Source organism: Trachypithecus francoisi, unplaced genomic scaffold, assembly GCF_009764315.1.
Source record: "Trachypithecus francoisi isolate TF-2019V2 unplaced genomic scaffold, Tfra_2.0 Contig01440, whole genome shotgun sequence".
In the NCBI taxonomy this organism is placed as follows: Eukaryota; Metazoa; Chordata; class Mammalia; order Primates; family Cercopithecidae; genus Trachypithecus; species Trachypithecus francoisi.
The window spans coordinates 10,747,246-10,772,088 of NW_022681431.1; the positions used below are offsets into that span (position 1 = coordinate 10,747,246).

At 47.2% G+C, this 24,843-nt stretch overlaps 1 protein-coding gene and 1 long non-coding RNA gene across 7 annotated transcripts in view; both read left to right on the forward strand.

Moving 5' to 3' along the window:
- Positions 1–19,687, forward strand: part of CHMP7 (charged multivesicular body protein 7) — a 40,315-nt gene extending 20,628 nt beyond the window's left edge. For 4 of the 6 annotated variants that reach the window (XM_033228633.1, XM_033228641.1, XM_033228625.1 and 1 more), the window contains 10 exons: positions 2,584–3,323; positions 5,550–5,721; positions 12,132–12,317; positions 13,339–13,472; positions 14,912–14,960; positions 15,210–15,329; positions 15,609–15,707; positions 15,943–16,003; positions 16,832–17,011; positions 17,227–18,698. In XM_033228633.1, coding sequence (XP_033084524.1) covers positions 3,025–3,323; positions 5,550–5,721; positions 12,132–12,317; positions 13,339–13,472; positions 14,912–14,960; positions 15,210–15,329; positions 15,609–15,707; positions 15,943–16,003; positions 16,832–17,011; positions 17,227–17,288 — 1,362 coding nt within the window. In that variant the 5' untranslated portion in view covers positions 2,584–3,024 and the 3' untranslated portion in view covers positions 17,289–18,698. Of the gene's footprint in view, positions 1–2,583; positions 3,324–5,549; positions 5,722–12,131; positions 12,318–13,338; positions 13,473–14,911; positions 14,961–15,209; positions 15,330–15,608; positions 15,708–15,942; positions 16,004–16,831; positions 17,012–17,226; positions 18,699–19,627 lie in introns of those variants that run through there. The other 2 variants (XM_033228650.1, XM_033228659.1) reach the window with 2 other exon arrangements.
- LOC117093442 lies at positions 19,679–21,440 on the forward strand. Its single transcript, XR_004441142.1, has 3 exons — positions 19,679–19,741; positions 19,912–20,031; positions 20,273–21,440. It is a non-coding gene; the product is annotated as an uncharacterized LOC117093442 (long non-coding RNA).
- Positions 21,441–24,843: the final 3,403 nt, after the last annotated feature.

Consider the following 24,843-nt stretch of genomic DNA (forward strand, 5'->3'; position numbering starts at 1 on the left):
AGGAGTTTTATTGTTTTGTGTTTTTACATCTAAGTCCATGATCCCTTTGATTTGGCTTTTGTGAATGGTGTAAGATCTGTACCTGGATTTGTTTTTGTTTTTGCGTGTAGGTGTTCCAGTGCTCATTGTTGAAAAGACTCTTTGAACTATTGTATTGCCTTTCTTTTTTTTGAAAGGTCGGTTGACTATATTTATCTGTGTCTATTTCTGGGATCCCTATTCTGTTCCATTTATCTATTTGTTATTTTATTTTATTTTATTTTTTGAGACGAGTCTCACTCTTGCCGAGGCTGGAGTGCAGTGGTGCAATCTTGGCTCACTGCAAGCTCCGCCTCCCGGGTTCATGCCATTCTCCTGCCTCAGCCTCCCGAGTAGCTGAGACTACAGGCACCCGCCACCACGCCCAGCTAATTTTTTGTATTTTTAGTAGAGATGGGGTTTCACCGTGTTAGCCAGGATGGTCTCCGTCTCCTGACCTCGTGATCTGCCTGCCTCGGCCTCCCAAAGTTATTTGTTTATTCTTAAACCAATACCACACTATCTTGATTACTGTTGATTTATAGTAATTCTTGAAGTTGGGTTGTATCCATCCTCTGACTTACTTCTTCAATATTATTTTGGCTCTTCTGAGTCTTTTGCCTTTCCACATAAACTTTAGAATTAGTTTGTTGATATCTACAAAATAACTAGCCATGATTTTGACTGGAATTGCATTGGATCTCCAGATCAATTTGGGAAGAATCGATATCTTGACAATATTGAGTTTTCCTGTCCATGAATATAAAATGCCTCTATATTTATTTAGTCCTTTGTCAATTTCTTTCATCAGAATTTTGTAGTTTTCCTCATGTAGAATTTGTACATATCTTGTTAGATTTTTACCTAATTTTTTTATAGGGGGTGCTAATGTAAATGATATTGCGTTTTTAATTTCATATTCCACTTGATCATTATAGGTATATAGGAAAGGAATTGACTTTTATAAATTGACTTTGTATCTGCAGTCTTGTTCTCATTGCTTCTTAATTCCAGGACATTGATTTGGAAATACTTACATAATTTTCTACATGGATAATTATGTCATCTGTAAAGACAGACCATTTTATTTCTTCCTCTTCAGTCTGTACAACTTTTATTTCCTTTTCTTGGCTAACTATGTTAGCTAGGATTTCCCATACAGCGTTGACTAGGAATGGTGTGAGCAGACATTCTTGTGTTAGTCCTGATTCCAGTGGAAAAGGATCTAGGTTCTCACCATTAATTCTTATGTTGGCTGTAAGGTTCTTGCTTATGTTCTTTATCAAGTGGAGGATGTGTCCCTCTGTTCCTAGAGTGCCAAGACTTTTTATCATGAGCTAGTGTTGGATTTTGTCAAATGCTTTTTCCGCATCTGGCGATATGATCATATGATTTTTCTTTAGCCTATTGGTGGATTATATTAATTGATTTTTGAACATTGAACTAGCCTTGCCTAGCTATAATAAATTCCACTTTATCCTGGTATACAATTCTTTCAATACATTGTGGGTTTCAATTTGCTAATATTCTATTGAGGATTTTTGCATCTGTATTCACAAGATACATTGTTTTGCGTTTTTTGTTTGTTTGTTTGTTTTTGTTTTTTCCGAGACAGAGTCTCGCTCTGTCGCCCAGGCTGGAGTGCAGTGGCGTGATCTCCGCTCACTGCAAGCTCCGCCCCCCGGGTTCACGCCATTCTCCTGCCTCAGCCTCCCGAGTAGCTGGGACTACGGGCGCCCGCCACCACACTCGGCTAATTTTTCGCATTTTTAATAGAGACGGAGCTTCAACGAGTTAGCGAGCATGGTCTCAATCTCCTGACCTCGTGATCCGCCTGCCTTGGCCTCCCAAAGTACTGGGATTACAGGCGTGAGCCACCACCTCCGGCCGTGTTTTTTCTTTCCTGTAATGTCGTTTGTGTGGTTTTGGCATTAGGGTAATTCTTGCCTCATAGGCTCAGTTGAGATGTATTCCTTTTGTTTCTATCATATAAAAGAGATGGCACAGAACTGGTACAACTTGTTTTTTAAATATTTGGTAGAACTTATCAAATGAAACCATTTGGGCCTAATGCTTTCTGTTTGGATGTTATTAATTATTGATTCAAGTAATTAGATATAAACATATTCAAGTGGTCTGTTTCCTCTTGTGTGTTTTGGCAGAGTGTGCTTTCAAGAAATGTGTCAATTTCGCCTAGGTTATCAAATTTGTGGACATACAATTATTCATAGGATTCCTTTATTATCATTTTCATGCCCATGGGATCTGTAGTAATGTCCCTTATTTCATTTCTGATATTGACTATTTGTTTTTTCTCTTTGTTAGCCAGGCTAGAGGTTAATCAATTTCATTGACCTTTTCAAAAAATCAGCTTTAGGCTTTGTTGATATTCTTTTGATTTTGTTTTCAATTTCATTGATTTCTGTTCTTTTATTTTTTCTCTTCTGTTTACTTTGAACTTAATTTGTTCTTATTCTACATTCCCAAGGTGGAATCTTAGGTTATTTTACATCTTTCTTCTTTTCTGGTTTGTACATTCATTGATATGAATTTCTCTCTATACAGAGATTCACGGATCCATCCGGGTGGTCCGGGCACCACTGGCGCCCCTCTGCGGCGATTCCCCCGTTCCATTTTCTGAAGCCACAGGTCAGAAGCCGCTGTAGAACGCTTTGCCAAACTCCAGGATCTTGAAGGGAACGTAACGCGCAGCTACCTGCCGCGCAGGCGCAAGCCTTTCTTTCCGCACAAAGACCGTGGGAGGAGGGGTCGGCGCAAGCGCTCGGTGTCTCTCTGAAAAGAACTTCATCATCCTGCCGCCGGCTTACGGAGCGCAGCGCAACGCATGCGCCTTGAAGACTTACGGAATTTATTTCATGCTCGGGGCGGCGGTGACGTGTGAACGAGAAGGAGGTGGTCAAGGAACGGAAGCCGGGAGGGAACTAGGGCGGAAGGGGACCAGGGACGGGCTTGTGTTCGGTTCCTTGCCGGGGCTGGGGGGTTCCGATGTGGTCCCCGGAGCGGGAGGCCGAGGCCCCGGCCGGGGGAGACCCCGCGGGCCTACTGCCCCCCGAGTGGGAGGAAGACGAGGAGCGCATGTCCTTCCTGTTCTCCGCTTTCAAGAGGAGTCGCGAGGTGAACAGCACCGACTGGGACAGCAAGATGGGCTTCTGGGCGCCGTTGGTGCTGAGCCACAGCCGCCGCCAGGGGGTGGTGCGCCTGCGTCTGCGGGACTTGCAGGAGGCCTTTCAGCGCAAGGGGAGCGTCCCGCTGGGGCTGGCCACGGTGCTGCAGGACCTGCTGCGGTGAGGGGCGGGCCGGGGCCGGGGCCGCGAGGGCGGGCGGGGGCAGCTCTCCGAGGGCCGGGCCCCGGTCCTGTTCGTCTGCACAGTGCACTGCGCCCAGCCCAGTGTCTGGCCCAGAGAAGGCATCCAGTGTGGGTTCAGAAGGCGAAGAAGGAAAATAAGGAGGCCGGGCTAGGGAGGTTTGGAGGGAGAGGAAGAGGGGGTCTGGGGGAAGATTGGGGGTCAGGGATAGTCCCATTAGATGAGTTCCAGAGAAGCCAGCCTAGCAGAGGTGACAGTGATTTGCCTGAACTGGGACCCCGTTGTGTAGTTATTTCGTAAGAGCCTCCAAATTTGAATGGCCCGTGGAGCAGAAGGTCTAAGAGATAGTATTCATTAACCTAGAGAAGGTCAGAGCTAAAAAGCGGGCATTCGTGGGGAAGAGGCCTGTAGGCATCTTGCCAACAACCCCTGGCACAGCTCATGCGTCTGGCTTGTCCTTGGCACAGGCTTTTTGGAGCAGAGAGGACGTGAAGGAGAACGAGGGCTTTGCTGAGTATCTGAGTGCCCTTAAAAGGTCTGTAGGAGATACGTGTGTGACAGGTGCAGTGTTTTGGCGATATCTGAGGGGTACCATTGATTAATAGATGTACAGTGCTTGGCAGCATGCAGATACTTTGTATGCACCATTTGACCCACTCAGCGGTCTTGTGGTGCGGTGATAGATTATCCTCAGCAGACAGAAGAGGAAACTGAGTTTCAGAGAGATCAAGTGACTTACTCAGAGTTACACAGGTAGTTAAAGCTGATACCGGGACTGGATACCTTGTCTTTGGATAAGTCATTTGCAATTCAATGTACGTATCATTCTGAGACCAGCCTAGCGTGATACCCCTCTCAGTGAAGGAGGGAGAAAGTCAACTCTGATGGGTTTTTGTTTTTTTTTTAGTTTGCTGCTCTTTCTGATTAAGAGCTCTCCCTTCTCTACTTTTGTTCTCAGTACCTTCCCATTGGCTGACGGTATTGCCTAGGATGGTCTCGAACTCCCGAACTCAAGCGATCCTCCCACCTCGGCCTCCCAAAGTGTTAGAATTACAGGCGTTGAGCCACTGCACCTGGCCAGCAAGGCTTTCGGAGAATGTGTACAGTGGAAATGGTTTTCGTTCATGCCTGAAGTAGGGAACAGGAGAAACAGTAGTTGAAGAAGTCAGTGAAGGATGAGACCAGAATGGGCTTCCTTACTGTAGAAGGGTGACGATCTTTCACTTCCAATCCAGACACTTTAATACATCGATGGTATTAAAGTTTCTTCTCCTGTCTGCTGGCGCTCCACTGAAGCTTCCTGTTGCTTGCCTGGGTCCTGAAGAATTTCTGAGGGTGATACTTCTCCACAGAGGCGACGTGGCATAGTATTAGTATTAAAAGTAGTATCAAAAACTATAATTACTTTTGCACCAACCTAATAGTTAACAGCTTAGCTTGAGGGCCAGCTGGCCTAGGCCTGAATTCTGGCTCTGCCATTTGCTAAATTATGTGGCCCTGCACAAATTTTATGCTGTCTTTAACTCTCAGTTTGACAAATTCTAAAATGGTGATGATAATTGTACCTAGGTTTATTGTGAGGATTTGAAGAGATATTCCTTATGTAGCCTTCAGCATAGTGACTGGCCAGCGGCAAGCATTTAATCAATTGAGCTGCTGTTACTGTTACCATACCACGAAATACTTACATATACTTACATATACATCGTAATACTTACATATACATCATATCCCCACCCTTGCCTTGGAAGAGCAGGAACTCTTTCTCTGTACATCTTTGTTTTCTTCCTTGTGTCTTGCACTCGACAGTGATTTATTTTCATTTGATTGTTTTGAGCACCAGTTGTAAAAGGAAATCTCAGCGAGGGCTCAGAAGCTGCCTGTGTTTCTGTTGTCTTAGTGAGGCACTTGCCTTTTGGTTCCAGCCCTGTCAGGGTGTAGATTTGACCTCTCTGCTTACCTTCTGAGTCCCTCAGTTTTCTCATTCGTTACAATGCTCATAACACCGCCTCCTAGGCAGAGGTGTTGTGAGGCTTAGAGCTGGAGTATAAACAATGCCGCATGTAGTTGGCACAGCGTAGGTGCTTGGTAAATGGTAGTGATGATGATGATAAAATTCCTCTTTTGAGGTAAAGGGAGAGCTGGAGACTGGAATGGGATATTACATTAAGTGCTACTACACGCCCTTCTTTTTCTTGCCTGCAGTCGAGGGGAGCTGCAGCGGGAGTCAGACTTCATGGCCAGTGTAGACAGCAGCTGGATCTCCTGGGGGGTCGGGGTCTTCCTGCTGAAGCCTCTCAAGTGGACTCTTTCTAACATGCTGGGAGATAATAAGGTTCCAGCCGAGGAGGTCCTTGTCGCTGTGGAGCTGTTGAAGGTGGGTACTCAGAAGGGGGTGTCTGGGTGTCACCTGGTGTGATCATAGTATCCTCCACGTCCCTTGTGTGCGTTCTTTTTTACATGGTTACTGAGTTGATAACTGAGTTTATCTGCCCTCCCTTGTACTTGCGCTTTGTATATATTCGTTAGTGGGGCTTGTACATTTCAAGGGTTAGCCTTTGTCTGGGAATTTTCAGCAACTAACAGTGGATTATTTTCTAGTATCTGTAGGGATTAATGTTAAGCAGCAGTTTAGGAGATGCTTTGCCTTCTGTAGTTTGCTGACAGGAGTTTCTCAGGATTCCTGAGGACCTTGTGGCTTTCAGTATTGCCACCTCTGAACTGGCCCACTCAGCTCCGTTTTCCTACTTTGTGACCGTGCCCTTTCCCCTTCCAGCTTTCTGATGGCCTGCCTTCTGCTGCACATGCTCTTCTCCCTTGAAGAGGCCACTGGGGCCATGGTCCCGTCCTAGCCTCCTGGTCAGTCAGCCTCCTCCCGGCCTGCCTTCCCCACAGCCTTAATCGCATGGCTCATTGCTCCACTCCCTTCCTCAGCAACACCCTCAGCTCCTTTGCATCTCCTTTGGTCCACACCAGGAGACTCCCAGCAAATCCATAGCCCTAGATCAGCCACACGGGGTCTAACACCCCTGCTGGCGAAAATCACCTGTCATCAGACTGAGGTCCCCTTCATGGTCCCCAGCTGTGGGAGGCCCTCAGAGCCACACCACAGCCTCATTTTTCTTTCTCTCTGTCCCCTCACACGCTCATTCCATCCTGTGTCATCTTTCTTTTCTGCAGGCACTACACTGAGAAGGTAGACTCAGGGTTCCTGAGTCGGCCTTCAGTTTTCTGTCCTCCTACCCCAAGCCTGACCTCCTCAGAGCCCACCTCCTTCTGTGCTCAGAGTGTAGTGTCCTTCCTCTGCCCCTCATCTACTGTGTGTCTTCCCTGCCTCTCTTGTCCCTTTGTCCCATTGGCTGGCCTCTTGCCCAGTATGTTCCATCTCCCTCTCAGCCTGTAAACCCAAACCCACTCATGCTTTTTCGAACACGGATTGTCTCTTTTGTGGTACCTGGGCCCTACCTAGTGAGTGCTGTTTCCTTCTCAACCGACCTTTGCGTCACCATTTCCACACCTCCCATTCACTCTGTCACCCGGTGCAGACCTGCTTCAACCACCCCCTCCACCCGGATGCTGTGGATGAGTCTCTGTGTGTGTGTGTGTGTGTCTGTGTGTATGTGTCTACAAAGTTGACTGAGCACCTGGTGGCCAAAGTATATTGCAGAGAGTAATTTTGAAGTTCACAGACCAAGCCTGACCTCAGGGCCCTTGCATAGCCCTAGAGGCTTCACACAGCTGGAGGCAGCCCAGAATCCCCACCCCTCACCCCAAGAGAAGCACCCATTTCTCCTCACCATGAGAGACTCCAGCGCACTCTGCCTCAGATTGGGGAAGAGGTCTCCAAAATCTGCCAGTCTCTCCCTGTCCCCCAGGATTGTTGACTAAGCAGCCCACATTTTCTTCAGGGGCATCCCGTTTGCTCCATCTACACGCCCTCCCCGCACCCATGCGGTTATTCCCCTGCCCGGTGCCCTGGTCTCCAGGGCTCAGTCGAGGTCCCCGCAAAGACTGCAGGGTGATTTGAGTCTGCCTGTCATCTCACATTGTCCTCCAGCCTGGGGCGGAGGAGAGACAGACCCATGGACCCCCCCAGGTGAGGTTTGCACCGGCAACCAAAGCAAGCCTGCTCTTGCGGTAAATTGGTTTTCCCAAGTCCAGACAGAGAAACAGCCAGTAACTTTTTACTTTTGGATGGTACTGAAAAATACAAAAAAGCAAACATTGTCCATTATTTTGTTATTTAAAAAGAATATACAAAGAAATGAAAGTTTTCCTTCTGTTCATCCAACTTTTCTCTCTTTGGGCACTCTCTTCCCATTTGTGTGAGTGTTTGAGTGCGTATGTTTACAGACTTATGTTTCCTTAATGGCCTTGTCAACTCTAGTTCTTCCTGAAAATCTTATTCACTTGTTTCTTGTCTGTCTTTCCTACTAGAAGGGAACAGTGCCATGGGCCCTGGGATCCTAGGAGCAGTGCCTGGTGCCTGGTACCTGGTAGACGGTCAACAAGTCCCTGTTGAGTGAATGAATATATACACACAGACACATGTGTACACATCACTCCATTTTTTTCTAGAAATGGAATTGGTGTGCAATCTGCTTTGTTTTCTTCCACTGCATTATATCAGGTGCCTCTTTCCAGGCCCTACACAGTATGGATTTACTTGATACTTTTTGATGCCTGCATGATAATCTATTGCTATGCCACAATTTATGCAACAGGTGCTCTGCAGATGGACATTTAAGTCATTCTGATTTCTCTCTCCATTTTTCCGTTACAAAAAAATGCCACTTGGGCAGAGATCTGTGTACTTCTCCCTTTATTTTTATGGAATTGATTTTCAGAAATGCATATGTGCTTTTTAAATTTTAACAAAAATTGCCAAACTACTTTTCAAAAGTTTGTAATAAGTTGCACTTTCATGAAAATTCTGTAGTCCAGTCTCCCCACATCCTTGTCAGCACTGGATGACATCAGTCTTTTCAATCTTGCCAACTTATTGGGGAAAAAAATGATACGTCCTGTTTGTGAATTTTTTTCTTTTTCTTTTTTTTTTTTTTTTGAGGCGGAGTCTCGCTCTGTCGCCCGGACTGGAGTGCAGTGGCCGGATCTCAGCTCACTGCAAGCTCCGCCTCCCGGGTTTACGCCATTCTCCTGCCTCAGCCTCCCGAGTAGCTGGGACTACAGGCGCCCGCCACCTCACCCTGCTAGTTTTTGTATCTTTAGTAGAGACGGAGTTTCACCGTGTTAGCCAGAATGGTCTCGATCTCCTGACCTCGTGATCCGCCCGTCTCGGCCTCCCAAAGTGCTGGGATTACAGGCTTGAGCCACCGCGCCCGGCCTGAATTTTTTTCACCTATGTACTAGCCATTTACATATCCCCTTCTGTGAGTTGTCTGTTTATATCCTTTGCCTGTTTCATATTGTGTTATCTTTTTTTTTTTTGAGATGGAGTCTGTCTCCCAGGCTGGAGTGCAGTGGCGTGGTCTCTACTCACTGCAAGCTCCACCTCCCGGGTTCACGCCATTCTCCTGCCTCAGCCTCCTGAGCAGCTGGGACTACAGGCGCCCGCCACCATGCCCGGCTAATTTTTTGTATTTTTAGTAGGGACGGGGTTTCACCGTGTTAGCCAGGATGGTTTCTATCTCGTGACCTCGTGAGCCACCCACCTTGGCCTCCCAAATGCTGGGATTACAGGCGTGAGCCACCGCGCCTGGCCGTATTGTGTTATCTTTTATGTTAATTTGTATTCTTTATGTATTAGAGATAGGTACGTATAATGTAATTAGTATTAAGGATGTAAATATTGTTTCCCAGTCTGTTGCTTGCTTAATTTTTATTTATGATGTCTTTTACCATATAGAAGGTTTCACATTTCTGTGGTCAGATCTCTCAGACTTTTCCATATGGCTACTGAATTTCAGGTCTTGTTTAGGAAGGCATCTTCTGACTCAAGCTTAAGTGGATATTCTTTTATTACTTTGCACTTTTTTTTCCGTTTACATTTCCTTACTTCAATACTTATTTTTGTGTATGTGGTGGGGAAAAGCTGTATTTTCTTCCAGATGGATGGCCAGTTGTCTCGGTATTTTTTCTTGATGTTGTATAACATTAATTTATTTGTGTGTGGTTACTGTGCAGTTACTGCAGTAGTTGCATATCTGGTAGGGCAGTTGAATCAATGAAAACTCAATGTCTGTCTTACTAGGCTCTTTTCCACCCTTTGACACCGTTGACAAGTCGCTTCTTAAAATGTCTAATTTCCTTGAATTTGTTTACATGATGCAGCAAGTTCTCCTTGGTTCCCCCAAAGCAGTCCTGCTGGCTCTCTTTTGTGGTTCCTTCACTTCCTAAACAGTGATCTTCCTTCAGCTTATTACTTTCCTCCCTGTGAGTGTCCTTGGGATATTTGCCATGGATATGCTGAGGACTTTCAACCATCGTATCACTGTCCTGCCGTCTCCTTTGAGTTTCAGATTTGTATATCCACTTATAGGTTGTATATATATTCTTGGATATCTCTCAGACATCTTTTTTATTTATTTATTTGTTTGTTTGTCTATTTTCAGGTGGAGTCTTGCTCTGTTGCCCAGGCTGGAGTGCAGTGGCGCAATCTTGGCTCACTGCAAGCTCCGCCTCCCGGGTTCAAGCAATTCTCCTGCCTCAGCCTCCCAAGTAGCTGGGATTACAGCGCTGCCACCACACCCAGCTAATTTTTTGTGTTTTTTTTAGTGGAGACGGGGTTGCACCATGTTGGCCTGGCTGGTCTCAAACACTTGACCTCAGGTGATCCACCCACCTCAGCCTCCCGAAGTGCTGATACTGTAGGCGTGAATCACCGTGCCCGGCCTCTCAGACATCTTAAAACATCATATCCAAGATGGGATATTTTGTCTTTCCTTTAAACTAGGCTTTTCCTCCTGTATTTTTTGCTATTAATAGCATCACGTCCATCAGTCAGTCAATCCACGGTGACTTTCCTCTCAACTTTCTCCTCCAACCCTATATCCAGTTACCAGTGTTATCTTCTGAATTTTGTTTGGCTCCACCACTCCTCTTTCTGTGTTTATTATTCAAATAGTCTGTTGTTCAGTCCCACATAATCTCTTGTGTAAATGGTCTCCTTGCCTCTAATCTTAACTCTACAATCCATCCTCTCCCAACTGGCAGTTAGCTTTCTGTTAATCTAGCCATGTCAGTTTCCTTCAGTGACCACCCACCATCTACAGAATAAAGGATCATCATAAGCTATTATACTTTCTATAATGTAGGAGTGCTTCTCCTCTCTCTCCTTTCCACTCTACATTTGTACACGTGCCGCATTGACCCACCCTTCTGTACTCATGTTCCTCTCTCTCTTCCTGAGATAACCCCTTTCACCTCTTCACCTAGCTCACTCTTCAGAATTCTGCTCAACATTTTTTTTGTTTTTTTTTTTCAAGAAATCCTGAATCCCCAGGCAGTCCTTTCCTATATTTTCATAGCATCCCATGCACACCTCAGTAAGTCTTTCTTGTTTCTGGTAGTAATTTCCATGTGTGAGCGAAATGGTAACATTATTTCTTGGAACTTATATTTCTTAGTCTTGTCACTAATCTTATCCCATCTGTTTATCATGTACTTTTCTTTGTTTTTTGTTTTGTTTTGTTTTGAAACAGTGTTTTGCTCTTGTTGCCCAGGCTGGAGTGTAGTGGTACAATCTCAGCTCACTGCAACCTCCGCCTCCCAGGTTCAGGTGATTCTCCTGCCTCAACCTCCCAAGTAGCTGGGATTATAGGTGCCCACCATCACACCCGGCTAATGTTTTTTGTATTTTTAGTAAAGACGGGGTTTTGCCATGTTGGCCACGCTGGTCTCAAACTCCTGACCTCAGGTGATCTGCCTGCCTCAGCTTCCCAAAGTGCTGGGATTACCAGCATGAGCCACCATGCCTGGCCCTTTTCCCTTAAGACTCTTTACAGACTCAGTAATGTTTGTGTTTCCAGTATAGCCAATTGGCAGGAAAATGGAGAGACTACCATTGGAAGGGAATTGGATATCATTTCATCCACCCTCTTCAGAGAGTGATACTGAGGACTAGTGAGGCTGTGACTGGCCCGGGGTCACCCAGGCTGCACTGGAAATCAGGCCTCAGGTCTCATTCACAGATGTTCTACCTCACCTCACCTCCTCAGTCTTCCCTTGCGAAACCACAGATAAGGGAGAGGCAGGAGTGTAAAATCCCCAGTGGGCGTTCAGTGCACTGGCTCCCAGCATCTCATGTGCCTCATTTCAGATGGAGTGACCAAACTTTCTTCCAAGGCTTAAAAACACAGATCCTGGCCGGGCGCAGTGGCTCAAGCCTGTAATCCCAGCACTTTGGGAGGCCGAGACGGGTGGATCACCAGGTCAGGAGATCGAGACCATCCTGGCTAACACAGTGAAACCCCGTCTCTACTAAAAATACAAAAACTAGCCGGGCGAGGTGGCGGGCGTCTGTAGTCCCAGCTACTCGGGAGGCTGAGGCAGGAGAATGGCGTAAAAACCCGGGAGGCGGAGCTTGCAGTGAGCTGAGATCCGGCCACTGCACTCCAGTCCGGGCGACAGAGCGAGACTCCGCCTCAAAAAAAAAAAAAAAAAAAACACAGATCCTTCCTCCTTTTTAAAAAGCCGCTATTGGGGAGGATGGGCTTGGGATTCCTGGGTGCTTGCCTTGTGTGGTCATGGTTTTGAAGCTCAGGGTCAGGGTCCCTGCGTCCCGTGGCAGTGGCCAGGGCCTGTCAGCCCATGTTGCCTCTCCTGCAGGAAAAGGCTGAGGAGGTGTATCGTCTGTATCAGAACTCGCCCCTCTCCTCCCACCCCGTGGTGGCCCTGTCAGAGCTCAGCACCCTCTGTGCTAACTCCTGCCCAGATGAGAGGACCTTCTACTTGGTGTTGCTGCAGCTGCAGAAGGAGAAGAGGGTCACAGTCCTCGAGCAGAACGGGGAGAAGGTACGGAGGCTCACCTGTTCATTCACTGACTCAGCGGTGATTGATTCAGTACATACAGTAGCGACCCCTTATCTGAGATTTGGCTTTCCAGAGTTTCAGTTACCTGCAGTCAACCACGGTCCAAAAATAATAAGTGGAAAATTCCAAACATTAACAGTTCCATAGATTTCAGTTGTGCACTGTTCTGAGTAGTGTGATGGGACCTCGTAGTATCCCGCCTGAATGCTCATCCCCCCTTTGTCCAGCATCTCCCTGCCTGAGTCACTTAGGAGTCGTCTCAGTGATCAGATTGACTGTCATGGCACTGCAGTGGTTGTGTTCAAGCCACCCTTATTGTACTTTTTTTTTTTTTTTTGAGATAGAGTCTTGCTGTCGCCCAGCAATTGCACAATCTCAGCTCACTGCAGCCTCCACCTCCCAGGTTCAAGTGGTTCTTCTGCCTCAGCCTCCTGAGTAGTTGGGATTACAGGCATGCGCCACATCGGCTGGCTAATTTTTGTATTTTTAGTAGAGAAGGGGTTTCACCATTTGGCCAGGCTGTCTTGAACTCCTGACCTCAAGTGATCCTCCTGCTTTGGCCTCCCAAAGTGCTAGCATTACAGGTGTAAACTACCATGCCTGGCCTATTGTACTTAATAATGGACCCAAAGCACAAGAGCAGTGGTGCTGGCAGTCCAGATTTACCAAAGAGAAGCTGTCAGGTGCTTCCTTTAAGTGAAGAGGTGAAAGTTCTGGACTAAATAAGGAAGACAAAATATCATTTGCTGAGGTTGCTAGGATCTACGGTAAGAATGAATCTTCTATAGGAAAAATTGTGAAGAAGGAAAAATGTTTGCATAGCTGTATGTATAGGATTCAGTATTCTCCGAGGGTTCAGGCATCCGCGGGGGGTTCCATTCACTGGAATGTATCCCCCATGGATAAGGGGGCCCTGCTGTTCTCATATGCCCACCAGCACTCCTGCTTGGGAAGTTCTCAGCCTTTGTGATAGCAGCAGTAGTAATTTCTCCCTGTCCCTCAGATTGTGAAGTTTGCCCGAGGGCCACATGCCAAGGTCTCTCCAGTCAATGACGTAGACGTTGGGGTGTACCAGCTGATGCAGAGTGAACAACTTCTCTCACGCAAAGTGGAGTCCTTATCCCAGGAAGCAGAGAGGTAACTTTTAACCCCGAACTGAGCCCCCTCCCCACTGTGGCTGGACCCCAGAGCCAGCAAAATGTTACTGTATGTGGGCTTTTAAAAAGATAGGTGTTTTTTTTTTTTTAAGCTAATTACAGAAGTATTCACTACTCAATGCAGAAATCATGGAAAGCACAGAATATCACAAAAGAGAAAAAAAAATGAGGCCTTTTCTTTCTTTTTTTCTTGTTTTTGCTCTGTCCCTCAGGCTGGTGTGCAGTGGCATGATCTTGGCTCACTGCCAGCTCCACCTCCCGGATTCACACCATTGTCCTGTCCCAGCCTCCCGAGTAGCTGGGACTACAGGTACCTGCCATCACGCCTGGCTAATTTTTTTATATTTTTAGTAGAGACGGGGTTTCACTGTGTTACCCAGGATGGTCTCAATCTCCTGACCTCGTGAGCTGCCCATCTTGGCCTCCCAAAGTGCTGGGATTACAGGTGTGAGCCACTACGCCTGGCCTTTTTTTTTTTTTTTTCTAAATTGAGACAGGGTCTTGCACTATCCCCCAGGCTGGAGAGCAGTGACACGATCTTAGCTCACTGCAGTCTCAAACTCCTGGACTCAAACAACTTTCCCGCCTCAGCCTCCTCAGTAGCTGGGACCACGAGTGCGCACCACCATGCCTGGCTAGTTTTTTAATTTTTTGTTGAGATGGGGTCTCACCGTGTTGCCCAGGCTGGTCTCAAACTCCTCGGCGCAAGCGAGCCTCCCACCTCCCACCTCAACCTCCCAAAGTGTTGGCATGACTGGGGTGAGCCGCTGTGCCCAGCTGAAAACACGAGTCTTAATTCTTCCCCTGCAGACCATGACTGTGAGTGTAATGTTTATGCTCTTCCTTATCAGTGTCCATTCAACTAATATTTATTGAGCTAGGCTTTGTCTTAGGGACTGGGGATATAGGCGTGGACAAGACAGGTTCCTGCCTTTGCAGAGGTCTTTCTGAGGGGCCCTTGCCCTGCCCTTCCCCAACCCTTCCCCGTGGATGACTGTACAAGGAATCCCTGATAAAGACACACACTCCGGCAGGCGGACACAGACATTGAAGTCTGTCTTCCAGTTGGGAAAGCCTAGCCTTGTTGGGAGGCAGAGGGATGTGTCCGAGGTCATTGTTGGTGTTAACAGTTCATTCCCCGTCTCCCCAAATTGGGAAGACATGTACAAGGTGCCCTGTTTGCATGTTCTGTTGCTGTGGGTTGAAAAAGCTTGTCCTCAGTCAGCCTGCTTGAGCTGCCTGTTGACTTGCCACAAGAGGTTTTGACCGTCAGCATCGTTTTTCTTGCCACTGGGCAGAGTGGGTTTAGTCTTAACAGATTTAAAACCACCTTGACTGAGTGCTGCTCTCAGGGACCCTTTGGGACCCTGCCCCTCCCATCCTGTGACACAGTCATCTTATCTGTCCCTCTGTTTCTAGGTGTAAAGAAGAAGCCCGCCGGGCGTGCCGAGCAGGAAAGAAGCAGCTGGTGAGTTCTTGTCTCCTCCAGCCCCATAGCAGTGCCCCAGGCAGGCCTGGAGTGATGCCCAGCAGTTCGGAGAGCAGCCCGCTGGGGTTTTGAGGGGGACAGAGTCTGCAGGGGGCCCAGGCACCACAGCTTATTTTACAGACCGGAGGGAAGAAGGCTGGGACGGCGTTAGCGTCTGGGAAGGGCTGTCTTCCTCTTGCCCTTTGGCTTGCCCAGTTCAGCACTGACCTAAGTCTCCATGCCCCCCAGGCACTGAGGTCTCTCAAGGCCAAGCAACGGACAGAGAAGCGCATCGAGGCCTTGCATGCCAAGCTGGACACTGTGCAAGGCATCCTGGACCGGATCTATGCCTCCCAGACAGATCAAATGGTAGCCACTCCCCTCTACTCCAGCACTCAGCTGGTCTCTCCATGGGTGTTGGTCACTTGCAGCTTCGGCTTTGCTGTTTGGAGGATCCCTGGGTTCTTTCGGGATGTAGCTGGGGCTGCCTTTGTCTTTCCAGTCAGGAGGTTTGGCCTCAGTGGGTATAGGGTAAATTGAGATTGGTTGCCCAAAAAACCCCAAAGCTGCCTTTTGGAGTTGAAACAATATTGTATGTATTTTGCCAAATGTCTGTCATATGCACTGATAGCTTTGCCTTGTCTTTAGGTTTTTAATGCCTACCAGGCTGGGGTGGGAGCACTCAAACTCTCCATGAAGGATGTCACAGTGGAGAAGGCAGAGAGCCTTGTGGATCAGATCCAAGAGGTACAGAAAGGGGCCAGGGAGGGACACACAGAGAAGTAAGTGACAGAGGACAGATTTGACTTCATTGCACATCCTCTTTAATGACACTTGACTTGTGACCTTGTGAACTTGAGGAAACTTTCCTTGATTCTCATTTGGGGCAGGATTGCTTTGTCACCCTAGATATTTTCCAACGAAGCCTGAGATGCTCAGAGCCACCGTGCCCAGCTCAGGGCTTTGCACTTGTCTCTTACAGCTCTGTGACACCCAGGATGAAGTTTCTCAGACTCTGGCTGGTGGGGTAACCAATGGCTTAGGTGAGTGGACAAGGTGGTTATTTTTATTTTTATTTATTTATTTATTATTTATTTTTAGATGGAGTCTCACTCTGTCACCTAGGCTGGAGTGCAGTGACACATTCTCGGCTCACTGCAACCTCTGCCTCCTGGGTTCAAGCGATTTTCCTGCCTCAGCCTCCTGAGTAGCTGGGATTATAGGCGCACACCACCATGCCGGGCTAATTTTTGTATTTTTAGTTGAGATGGGGGTTTCACCATGTTGGTCAGGCTGGTCTCGAACTCCTGACCTCGTGATCCGCCTGCCTCAGCCTCCCAAAGTGCTGGGATTACAGGCATGAGCCACCATGCCCAGCTCAAGGTGATTGTTTCTTCTTTTCATCCTGGAAGACTTTGTTTCCCTGTGCTGTGATGAGTTTGACGGTAGATTTGCTTTTCCGGGTGTAGGCAGGCCTCTCCTAGCCTGCCCTCCCTGGGGCCCATCTGCGGGAGCAATTAGGGAATTGCCATTTCCTCCTTGACAGCCGTGCTCATGACCCATCTGTGCTCCGGCATTCCTCAAGCACAAGGCTTCTGACTGGAGGATCCTCCTGCAAGGGCAAGGGGAATCAGGGTCAGGTCCATGGGGTTAACAGAATGCACCTCCTTGGTGACTTAGCTCTGAGTGTGGAAGAAGCGTCTCTGCTTGAAGCTACTGTCAGTTTCCTGACTTCCGGGATTTTTTTTAATTTGCAAGGAGGCCTGGCATCTTTTGTAAAGCTAAGCAGGGTTTTGGTAACCTCAGCCCTGTACTCATTAATGTATTTCTCCCTGGAGTTGATGCATCTTTATGTTGTCTTTTATTTCCAGATTTTGACAGTGAAGAACTGGAGAAGGAATTGGACATCCTCCTTCAGGATACCACCAAAGAACCTTTGGATCTGCCTGACAACCCCCGCAATAGGCATTTTACCAACAGTGTGCCTAACCCTAGGATCTCAGATGCTGAACTTGAAGCCGAACTTGAGAAACTATCCTTATCAGAGGGAGGTATGGAGCTGTTTTCCAAGGCCTCAGGTGGGCATGTGGCCATCTGGCTGACAGAGTTGATGGGCCCAAGCCCAGTTACTCAATTTGCCAGAGTACCAGAGCCCTATAGGGAGTTGAGGGTTTGTTTATATTAAGACTCAGTCTTGTAAACACTGGAATGCCTTCATCTTCAAGATTTTCCTGTTATAGTGTTCAGTCATTTCTTTGCCTTGCAGGTTTGGTCCCAAGCAGTAAATCTCCAAAAAGGCAATTGGAACCGACTCTAAAGCCATTGTAGGACCCTCAAGTGAAGGACCCTCATGTAAAAGAGAGACCAGGCTTGCTGGGTGTGTACATAGTTATTTAAACAAGAAACTCTCAGAATGTGTTTGGAAGAGGAGGAAGGAGAACCACTGATTTATCTGGATGCTACTACTTACTACAGGACAGATAGAATTTCTGGAAGCGATGCTGCAAAGGCTTGCTCCCAGCTATATTATGGACCTGCCTTCTCATCTTTATAGTGCCACAATTTATACAGTCCTGTGTCTGACCTGTCATTTCATAGCCTGCAGTTCTTGCCATTGGCACACTTAGTTTGTCTTCACCCACCAGCTTCATTCCAGCCTATGAAGGGGAAAGATTTGCAGCTTTGCCAAATCTGAATCAGTTCCCACTTCCCCCTGCGGTTTTTTTAGAGGGGTTTATCCTGTCGCTAATGTCAGTTAAATAACTTACTCTGCCCCACTTGATTTCACTGGTAAGAGAAGAATGAGAATGAAACACTTCAAGGTTTTATTTGAAGGGACTTAGCTGCCATTTTATGGAGAAACATGTAGTGTAAAAGGTTTTTCTCTAGGGTCATTTGTCAGAATTCTCCAGCTGTTCAGAGAAAGACCCTGGCCCCAAGTGGTCCAGGGTCATGACAGTCCGGAGGGGCTGATGTGGCCAGTGGGCGCTGCCTCTTCATCCGATGCAGCAGGAGGTCCGCTGGTGGGGGAGAGGCTTCTTCCCAGGCCTCTGCACTTGCCTGGGAAGAGGCCCAGTGACTACAGGACCCCGAGATGTCCAGACCCCTTATGCTTTTCTAAAGAGGCGAAATTGTTGCCTTGGCCCATCATGGGATAACTTAAAAATACATACCTATCTTCCAGAACAAGCCACACAACAACACACCTCCCCTCCTTGAGCCTGGCACACAGCACTGGGCTCTCTGAATTTGGAAAGCGTTTCACTTTGTGGCCTACTGCTCAGGGCAGGGGAGCTGAGCCAGGATGTGCAATAGAAGCAGGGGCTGTGCCCTCTGCCACATCTGCCAGGAGCTACCTGGGCCACCCGTGCACCTGTCCTGCTTCCTGCAGTCCCCGCTCCCTGCTTCCTTTGAGGGACTGGGCAGGGCGGGGTAGGGGGATAGACGGGAAAGGGTCTGAATGCTCTGGCCACGGTGAGAAGAAACGATAGCCACGCTGCCACTCTGCTGCCCAGCCACCAGGATTTCTGCCTGGAGCCCTTTGCCCTGTCCCTGCTGCCTGAGGTGGCGTAGAGCAGAGGAGAAGAATTTGCTCCAGGCCAGGAGCACAAATCATTGTTCAATGAATTTCTCTCCAACTCGACCTTGGTAAACGGAAATGTTGGGGGTGAAGAGAAACAATCACTATTTTTTTTCTTTTTTATCTGGTAAATAATTAAAAGAAAAACCGGAACACTTGTCCCGTCTCTTCTTTAGGTTGTATCAATGTCTTGTTCCTTCGTGCCTCCCCACGCTTCCAGCTTCTGCACACTTGGGTTCTTTCTCTGAAGTCCACAGGAGAATGTGGAGTGCCTGGTCATGTGAGCTTTGAGCTGTAGCAGCTGCTGCTCCATCCAAGTGGCCGCGCACAGTGAGCTCTCCTGGGGAGAACTCACTCTTTGGCCTCCCTGGTTTTAGCAGTGTGCCATTGCTACAGTTTTCCGTTGCCTAGGCTCTGTAAGTGGCCTAATTTCTTCTGCCCATGTGATTGTATCATATTTTAGTCTGGCCCTGGTATTTCTCAGCCTCTCCTCCAGGGATGGTGTTTGCCACGCCCTGTGAGGGAGATGGGCTTTGAGGCTGAGGGCAGCATTAGGAACAGGCTAAACAATGGGCTGCAGCACTCGGTCTGCAGCTCCAGGTAAGTCAGAGGTGAACTGGCCAGGAAAAGGTGGTGAGAACAGCGGCTCAGAAAGCCCCGGGAGAATCTAAAGGACCTGGTGAGAAGGGCGAGAGGGACTGGAGTTCACCGGCCCTGCCGAAGAGAGGGCAGAACCGCTGTTCCATTCCTTCTGCTGGAAGGAAGTGGCCTGGACCTGGTGAGCCTTGTTAGTCTGATTTAAGGTTGCTTTTTCTTTCGCTATCCTGAGCCACTGAAGAATCCTTGTTAAATGATCCAGACTACTTATTTGCTGTGCTACAGGAAATTAAAAGGAGCTATTGAGTCTGCTGGGAGCAGAGAACAAGAAGGGGTAATCTACAGGACTCGGGTGGTGGCGGCTGCAGCTGCCAGCATGCGATTCCCACAGCTGGGCAATTAGGGCTGAGTGGCCTCAGGAGTCAGCACCACGGAGGGAGTCACTCCTCTTGAGAGTTTTCTTTTTTTTTTTCTTTTTTTTTTGAGACAGGATCTTGCTCTGTCACCCAGGCTGGAGTGCAGTGGGAGATCGTGGCTCACTGTAGCCTCGACCTGGGATCAAGCAATCCTCCCACCTCAGCCTCCCGAGGAGCTGGGCCTACAGGTATGCCACCACACCTGGCTAATTTTCTTTATTTTGGTAGAGATGAGGTCTCAAAACTCCTGGCCTCAAGAGACCCTCCCACCTTAGCCTCTCAAAGTGCTGGGATTACAGGTGTGAGCCACTGCACCTGGCCAACTTCATTCTCTCGAATCTTTGCTGCCTCATGACAGGAGTCAGAGCCTGACAAAGTGAAGAGATGATGCCGTGACTAGGAGGGTGGCTGGAGAGTCCCCCATCACTGCTAGTATGGGAACGATGATGGTTTGCAGAGAGGAGGTGTGGATAGAAGGGTAAGTGGGTATTTGGAGGTGAGGGGAAGGGTGTTACTTGGGAATCTCTTGGGCCTGCCTAAAAAGGTTGTGTAACCAGAGTCCTGGGACCGGGGTGGGCTCTGCAGTCAGACATTGTTGTGAGAGAGATGAAAGGGTTACACTGCAGTTCTCACTGCCTGCCTGAAGTAGCCCAAGGCTGAGCAGACCTCCGGGAGGTGGTCATGAGGATCTGGCTCAATCTACCGAAAATATAATCTAGGCCATCAGAAAAGAGGAGGGAAGAGCTGGAGCTGTGAAGAAAGATGAGATCACTGAGAGCTGCTGACTCCCAAAGAATGAAAACGAGGCCCTGCTCTGAGGCTTGTGGGTGAGCCTGGTGACCCTCCTTTCTTCTGAGGTGTGGTCATGCCTTCTCATTTTTACGTAGTTGTGGCTACTCTTTGGGGAAAGTGTGGCTTCTTTTCTCTTTCTGCACAGAAGCAATGCAAGGTTATAGACTCGGGAATATAACCAGAATATGGACTCTGGAATATGGCCAGAAGGAGCCACGAGAAGGGTAGGGGAAATGTCTGTTTTACAGAAGAGGACCCTGAATCTTAGGCAGCTTGCCGAGGCCACAGAGCTCACAGGGGAATTTAGTTTATTGACTTCCAGCTTGGAATTCTTTGTTACACAAGTGTTGAGGCTCAGAAAATAATGCCCCAAATGTGGCATTTGACGAGCTGAACTAAAGCAGCAGCCTCAAGCTCTCTCTCTTGACTTTCCCCCACCATGGTGTCTTTCTGACCCTTTCTTTTCTTTCTTTCTTTCTTTTTTTTTTTTTGACACTCTTCTAAAGCACCAGGAGCATGTTGTCTCTCTGACCCTTTTTCTTTCCTTTTTCTTGGGCCCTTTCTTTTTCTAAAGCACCAGGAGGAGCTCTTTCTCTGGAAGTTCCCTTACCTGATTGAGAAACCTTCTTCTAAAATAAATGCAGTTGTCTTAAAGCCCCCTCCCTATGAATCTCACTAAATAACCAGGAATGATTAATCACCCAAGAAAAGACTAAAAAAGAAGCTACAGCCAGGATACCATACCAGACAGACTTTTTATCTTTTCTTCTGAGGGCAGTTCCAAGAGATAACCTGGGAGACTGTATCCACATAATAAGACAACCTTGGTTCACAGTGCAGTACCACCCTTCACCTTTCATGACTTGTCCACAAGCTATTGTTTGTCCTTCAGTCCCATTCAGCATCCAAAGAGAACCATTTACAAACCACTGTCAGGTCTTTGGGTCCATTCATTTACAGCCCCCACTTCCCTTTCCCCAGTGAAGAGAGTACTTAAGTGCCAACCATTGGGCCTTTCTGTGTATGTTCATATTTTTTATATGGCTCCCCTGCTTCATGCATGTTAATAAATTTGTTATATTTTTCTCCTGTTAACCTGTCTTTTATTATAAGAGTATTGGCTATGACCCTTAATAGGATGGAAGAAAGAGATCACCCATTTCCACTCTTGCACCAGGCTACTCCTAACCACACTCTCAGAAACACATTCTCATGACCAGGTGCAGTGGCTCACACCTGTAATCCCAGTACTTCGGGAGACCAAGATGGATGGATCACTTGAGCCCAGGAGTTCAAGACCAGCCTGGGCAATATAGTGAGACCCCCATCTCTAAAAATGGAAGAAGGAGGAAAAAAACACTCTCAAAAAATAACTCTGAAATTACTTTCTGTAGTGGGCATGTGCCCTGACCCCATGTCAGTGCTTATGGTTGGCAGATCAGCTTTCTTTGGCTGACATTTGTGCAGTTACACATACTTCTACAGATTGGAAATTACAGGCTGGGTGCGGTGGCTCATGCCTGTAATCCCAGCACTTTGGGAGGCAGAGGTGGGCAGATCACTTGAGGTCAGGAGTTCCAGACAAGGCTGGCCAATGTGGTGAAACCCCATCTCTACTAAAAATACAAAAATTAGCCAGGCATGGTGGCGGGTGCCTGTAGTCCCAGCTACTTGGAAGGATGAGGAATGAGAATCACTTGAACCCAGGAGGTGGAGGTTGCAGTGAGCTGAGATCGCACCACTGCATACCTGCCTGGGCAGTAGAGTGAGATCCCATCTCAAAAAAAAAAAAAAAAGAAAGAAAGAAAAGAAAAAAGAAAATTGCCTCCCAGGAGATACTGGGTAGGGCTGTACCTCAGAATCTCCCCAATTTTAGGGAAACCAAAGAAAGTATTAAGAGTGTTTTGTTGTTGTTTTGCTGGTCTGCACCCTGTAGATAACGTTTTGATTGTATTTTGCAGCAGGCCCTTCAACTGTACAGAAAAGAGCCAGCTATTGGCCGCATAGCACTTCCTGAAGGAGTAGGTTCACAAAAGTAGTAAAGCTGTCTTTATTCACAGGTGATACAATTGTGTATGTAGTAATCCAAGGAACCTACAGAGAAACTGCTTCAATGAAAAATTTATTTTAGCATGGTCACTGGACACAAGATCAATATTTTAAGCATTGAGTATAGTTCTATATACAAAAATATAAAAATTTAAAAGAAATGATCTATGCTAGCGCCCAATATATTGAATTCTAAGGAAAAAGTTTAATACCCTTTGCCATGGCTTCTCAACCTTGGTGCTATTGATATTTTGAGCCTATAATTATTTGTTATGGGAATTGTACATTTTGGGATGTTCAGAAGCATCCTTGCCTCTATGCACAAGATTCCATTAGCACTGTCCATCCCCTAGCCTAACAGCCAAAAATGACTCCAGATACTGCCCTGGGGGACGGGGAGGATGGGAGCAAAATCACCCCTAGTTAAAAACCACTGCCCTAGGCCGGGCGCGGTGGCTCAAGCCTGTAATCCCAGCACTTTGGGAGGCCGAGACAGGCGGATCACGAGGTCAGGAGACTGAGACCATCCTGGCTAACACGGTGAAACCCAGTCTCTACTAAAAAATACAAAAAACTAGCTGGGCGAGGTGGCGGGCGCCTGTAGTCCCAGCTACTCCGGAGGCTGAGGCAGGAGAATGGCGGGAACCCGGGGGGCGGAGCTTGCAGTGAGCTGAGATCCGGCCACTGCACTCCAGCCTGGGCGACAGAGCAAGACTCCGTCTCAAAAAAAAAAAAAAAAAAAAAAAAAAACACCACTGTCCTACACTGAAAACTATAAAATATTATAGAGAAAAAAAAAGTTAGATGTCCATCCATTCTTCCAAAATTTCTACGGTCAATGAAAACCCAGTCAGAATGCCAGCAGATTTTGTGCATGTGTGCACGTGTGTGTCTGTGTAAATTAAAAAGCAACTCTAGGCCGGGCGCGGTGGCTCACACACCTGTAACATCAGCACTTTGGGAGGCTGAGGCGGGAGGATCACTTGAGGTCAGGAGTTCGAGACCAGACTGGTCAACATGGTGAAACCCCATCTCTATTAAAAATACAAAATTAGCTGGGCATTGTTGCTTGTGCCTGTAATCCCAACTACTCGGGAGGCTGAGGTGGGAGAATGACTTGAACCCAGAGCCAGAGGTTGCAGTGAACCGAGATTGTGCCACTGTACTCTAGACTGGGTGACAGAGGGAGACTCCATCAAAAAGAAGGAAGGAAGGAAGGGAGGGAAGAAGGGAGGGAGGGATTGATTCTAAAATTATATAGAAAGGCAAAGAACGAAAAATAGCCAAGGCAATCTTGAAGAAGTGAAATAAAGCTGGAGGACTGCTGGGCGTGGTGGCTCATACCGATAATCCCAGCAGTTTAGGGGGCCACGGTGGAAGAATCAGTTGAGTCCAAGAGTTCAAGACCAGCCTGGGGGAACATAGGGAGATCCTGTTCCTACGGAAAATAATTTTTTAAAAATTTAGCCAGGCGTGGTGTACATTTGTGGTCCCAGCTACTTGGGAGGCTGAGGTGGGAGTATTGCTTGAGCCTAGAAGGTCAAGGCTGCAGCGAGCCATGATTGCACCATTGTGCTCCAGCCCGGGCAAAAGAGTGAGAGACTGTCTCAAAAAAAAAAAAAAAAAAAGGCTGGAGGACACAATTTTCTGTATGTATGCCATACTTCAACTTTTTAAAAAGTGAATAACACTAAAAGATATTGAATGAATAACTTCCAAACCACTTGTAGGCATAAAAGGGCAATAAGAATAACAGTGCAATAGAAGACAGGAAAATTTTGAAACAGAAGTACAGAAACTCTTGTTTAACAGAAAGTACTAAATGAGCCAGTAAAAGGTAATAAAAATATGTCAGTAATCACAACGAGTGTAAATGAATTGAACTTGCCATATAAAAGACAGATGTTGGTCCGGGTGTGGTAGCTCACGCCTGTGATCCCAGCACTTTGGGAGGCTGAAGCGGGCGGATCACCTGAGGTCAGGAGTTTGAGACCAGCCTGTCCAACATAGCGAAACCCTATCTCTACTAAAAATACAAAAAGTAGCTGGGCGTGGTGATGCACATCTGTAATCCCAGCTACTCGGGAGGCTAAGGCAGGAGAATCTCTTGAACCTGGAGGAGGTTGCGGTGAGCTGAGATCTTGCCACTGCATTCCGGCCTGGGCAACAGAGTGAGACTCCACCTCAAAATAAAATAAAATAAAATTAGAATAGAATAGAATAGAATAAATACAGATGATTTTAGGTTTAAAAAAATAATACAATTCAATCCTGAGCTATTTGCAAGGGATATACTTAAGTTCATACAAAGATTTTAAATAAAAGGATCAAAAAAGGGACTGTATCTGAGGTAGGAAGTGGGACTGGACTCCAGAGGTGGGGTTTAGGCACTGGACTAAGTTAAGGATTAGCTAAAACAGGGATGAGGTGGAAGCAGCTTTTCATACGA